Here is a 3,731-nt window from a genome sequence, read left to right as displayed (position 1 = left end):
ATATAAATTCGACCACCATGACCTAGATTTTGATGCGTACTTTAATTCTAGACAAGAATTTTGCATTTCTATAAAGCCAATTAAAAGATTAGTGCTAAGAAAAAAACCGAAAAAAACCGGCTAGGATCACGGCTTTAGGATCACCTTAAGGGCCAAAGCACATATGACAGTCGTAGTCGTGGACGTAAGTAACGCACAAGCTTTGGCGTATCCTGATTTGTCAGGTCGAGGACTACGAGTGTCGTATATCGCTACGCCATGTTATGTGCTTTGGCTCTAAAGCTGGCCACACACACTTTTTCGTAACAGTAACAGTAGGATTTCGACCAATCGCGTTGCTCGATTCGAAAACGTACGGCCGTACGTTCCCGAATCGAGTAACACGATTGGTTGAAATCCTACTGTTACTGTTACGAAAAAGTGTGTGTCCGGGCCCTAAAGGGCCATCTACAATGAGTCGCAGTCGTAAGAGTCGTAAGAAATTGACCAATCACAGTCTATTATTCTCCTTGCGGTCGAAGAATAATGAACTGTGATTGGTCAATTTCTTACAACTCTTGCGACTGCGACTCATTGTAGATGGCCCTTAAGAGTGTTGTACGGCGTGGTTGTAAAGCGGTACTGCGGTTGTAAAGCGTGTTGTGGAAGATGGTTGAACTTCATCTTTCACGACTATATACGCCAGATATAAACGTAAGAGCCAACCAATCAGAGTGCATTCGAAATACACACTGCACTCTGATTGGTTGCTTTAAACAAGTTTACAACGTATCGTTACTCTATTGTAGATTGATCCGTTGTACAAGATTCACGACTACTACTACTCCTACTCCTACAACCCTACGTTTACGCAATTGTAGAATAGCCTTTAGGTCCGACCCCAGCCTTTAGTTATTAGTTTAAATGCATTAAAATGTTTACTAAACGTATGTAGCAAATAAATACACAAAATACGCGGCATCAATTAGAAGGCGAATTCAAACATTGTGAATTGTTATAAAAGTATAGAAATAGAGTAGAATAGAGTAAAAAGAGAGGAGGTAACACAAAATATAACTGGTATTTCATTTTAGCATGCATACAAACGCTTTCAATAGTGTACTACACATGTTCCATATTCCTAATTTTAAGATCACAAAACATTGACATTTTTATCAACAAAAGAAAATTATGCCGATCCGCCATATGCAATAGCTCAACCAATCAGAAGTCATCACACTATATCGACTCTTCTTATAGGAACTCTAGTATGGTCAACGTGACGCTACAAATGTTTTGGAGCGTTCTTCTTCTCTTTCTTTCTTCATTGAAAGAAAAGAGAAGAGGAATGCTTCGAAGCATTTAATCTGCTGACCAGTAGCACTCATCTGTGTCAGCTATACACTCTGTGGACAAAGCTGGCCGTATTGTCCTCGGTTAGAGGCAGGAGCCAACGAAATTAAAGAAGAAGAAGAAGAAGTAGCGTCACGTTGACCGTAGCCCTAGACGAACGTAGATCTCTAGGGACTCTAGCCGGATTCACCGGGTGTATTCGTTTACGCAGGGCTGCGGGCAGAAACATCACCCGAGTGCTAAATATCCTACAGCATATGCATATGTTACGTGCACTATAGATTTTCAGCGCTCGGGTGATGTTTTTGCACGCAGCCTTGCGTAAACGAATGCACCTACCTTTTTTGATGAAGGTAGCGATTTAGTAATGTGTAGATATCTGTGCTTATAGTTACAAAGAACTTGTTGCTAAATTTGTGATTTGTCTCGTGATGGGAATGATTTAAAACAAAAACGTGTTTTACTACACTAAAATGATTCTTTTAAATTATTTTTATAAAATTCAAATAATAATCGGATATTACTGCTTGTGTGTAAATGCCGAGAAGGATAATGCATACTGTCAATGCATGAGCAAACTAAATCGGCAGTCAATTTTCCATTCCCTGGAAGAATATTGTGTTGTGAATAATGTTAAATTTAACGCAACTAGCGTAAAATTTGAGAAAATGAAGAAAATGGTCAAAATCAACGCTGGTACATATTTCATAGGAACAAACAATCCAATTTTTTCAGCCGATGGAGAAGCACCAAAACGCGAAGTAGTATTAAATAATTTTTACATAGATAAATTTGAAGTGAGTAATGAGGAATTTATGGCTTTTATAAACGCCACTGGATATGTGACTGAGGCAGAAAACTTTGGAGATTCCTTTGTCTTTGAAGGTCTTTTGACACAAAGCACAAAGGATAAAATCCATAAAGCAGTTGCACAAGCTCCTTGGTGGTTACCTGTGAAACAAGCGTCATGGCAACATCCAGAAGGTCCAAATTCAAATATCATTTGTACGTATAAAAATGAAAAAGAAAAATTGAATACTTTGTTTACGAGAATAACAAGTATAAAACTTTAAATCATCAAATTAATTGGAAGGTATTTAGTCAGAATGGATCATCCTGTTGTTCATGTCTCCTGGTACGATGCAGTTGCTTATTGCAGTTGGATGGAAAAGAGATTACCAACTGAAGCAGAATGGGAAGTTGCGTGCCGTGGTGGACTCTCTGATAGACTCTATCCTTGGGGAAATAAATTGATGCCAAATAATCAGCATAGGTAAATTGAACTTGTATTTATAAAACTTAAATTTCTATAAATATATTATTTCTGCTATTATTGTATATGTGTATTATTACATAATATTGGTTATAATATTATAAAAATTTATATTTTACCATTATGTTGTAGAGCCAATATTTGGCAAGGAAATTTTTCTACAGAAAACACCGAAGAAGATGGATACAAAGGCACGTCACCAGTTACAACATTTTCACAAAATAAATATGGTTTGCATAATATTGTTGGAAATGTTTGGGAATGGACAGCAGATTGGTGGATAACAAAGCACTCACATGATCGACAAATAAATCCAGTAAGTATGGGCCGGTTTTACCATCTCTGATGAGTTTAATCGGCCGATTAAGGGCCAATTTCACGAACGTCGGTTAACTGTAACCTTCGATTAAACCCACTTTTCATCTCTTTCTGCCCTTTTATGTATATTTCTATCAACGCAGGTTAATTTTAATTTTGGTTTAACTTAACTATCATCTTTTCCTAGTTCTAAACGTTAGAAAAAGATAGAAAGTAAGTTAAACCGAGATTAAAGTTAATCTACGTTGGCAGAAATGGGCATTAGAAAGAGACAAAGAGTGAATTTAACCGAAGGTTACAGTTAACCGACGTTGATAAAACTGGCCCTAAGTGTCAACCAACTATTGGTTGATTTGCTTAACGACAAATACGATTGGTTTCAATGGATTAATCGGCCGATTAAACTAATCGAACATGGTGAAACCAGCCCTATTTATCAGAGATAGAAAAGTTACTTTTTAGAAGTAATTGGTTAACATTACTTGGTAACGACCAAGTAAAAAAAGTTAGTAACTGTCACTAGTTAATGATTCATGAAAGGGTGTTAAATTTCAAACTTAATAGGTCGATAACTCAATAAAATATCGAGATCTGCTTTTTTCGGTTGTATTGTTTCGAGACGGACAAATTTTGATAACAAAAAGATTGATTTTGGGTGGAGGCGTCAAGTTCAAATAAAGGTCAACTTCATTTTTTTAAATAGCAACATCATTTTTTAAACACCTACGTTTGTAGCTCTTCTCATTATGAGTTCAACAGAAAAGAAAGCCAGAGTCGAGTCCGGAAAACACAGGGAAGAAAGCCAGAG

General features: G+C 36.9%; 1 protein-coding gene across 5 annotated transcripts; it reads left to right on the top strand.

Moving 5' to 3' along the window:
* Positions 1 to 1,353: 1,353 nt before the first annotated feature.
* On the top strand, positions 1,354 to 3,725 carry LOC112466628 (sulfatase-modifying factor 1-like). Of its 5 annotated transcripts, XM_025034846.1 has the most exons (5): positions 1,354 to 1,685; positions 2,068 to 2,129; positions 2,218 to 2,337; positions 2,426 to 2,605; positions 2,738 to 3,725. In XM_025034846.1, exons 3-5 carry the CDS (start codon positions 2,300 to 2,302, stop codon positions 2,949 to 2,951), a joined length of 432 nt encoding a protein of 143 aa, XP_024890614.1. In that variant the 5' UTR covers positions 1,354 to 1,685; positions 2,068 to 2,129; positions 2,218 to 2,299; the 3' UTR covers positions 2,952 to 3,725. The 5 variants fall into 5 exon arrangements, with proteins under 5 accessions (XP_024890614.1, XP_024890605.1, XP_024890596.1 ...); XM_025034837.1 differs by having other exon boundaries at positions 1,355 to 1,685; positions 2,068 to 2,337; positions 2,434 to 2,605; XM_025034854.1 differs by lacking the exon at positions 1,354 to 1,685 and having other exon boundaries at positions 2,051 to 2,129.
* Positions 3,726 to 3,731: the final 6 nt, after the last annotated feature.

This window comes from Temnothorax curvispinosus, unplaced genomic scaffold, assembly GCF_003070985.1.
Source record: "Temnothorax curvispinosus isolate PA1 unplaced genomic scaffold, ASM307098v1 QBEX01001584.1, whole genome shotgun sequence".
NCBI lineage: Eukaryota > Metazoa > Arthropoda > Insecta > Hymenoptera > Formicidae > Temnothorax > Temnothorax curvispinosus.
Note: the sequence above shows the minus strand (reverse complement) of the source record. Positions and strands in the feature narration are given on the sequence as shown.

Excerpts from the sequence above, each read along its gene's own strand:
- LOC112466628 (XM_025034828.1), top strand. The coding sequence starts at position 1,806 with ATGATTCTTTTAAATTATTTTTATAAAATTCAAATAATAATCGGATAT. Across the intron at positions 2,338-2,433 it reads TCCAAATTCAAATATCATTT|TCAGAATGGATCATCCTGTT; the intron begins GTACGTATAAAA and ends GAAGGTATTTAG. Across the intron at positions 2,606-2,737 it reads ATGCCAAATAATCAGCATAG|AGCCAATATTTGGCAAGGAA; the intron begins GTAAATTGAACT and ends ATTATGTTGTAG.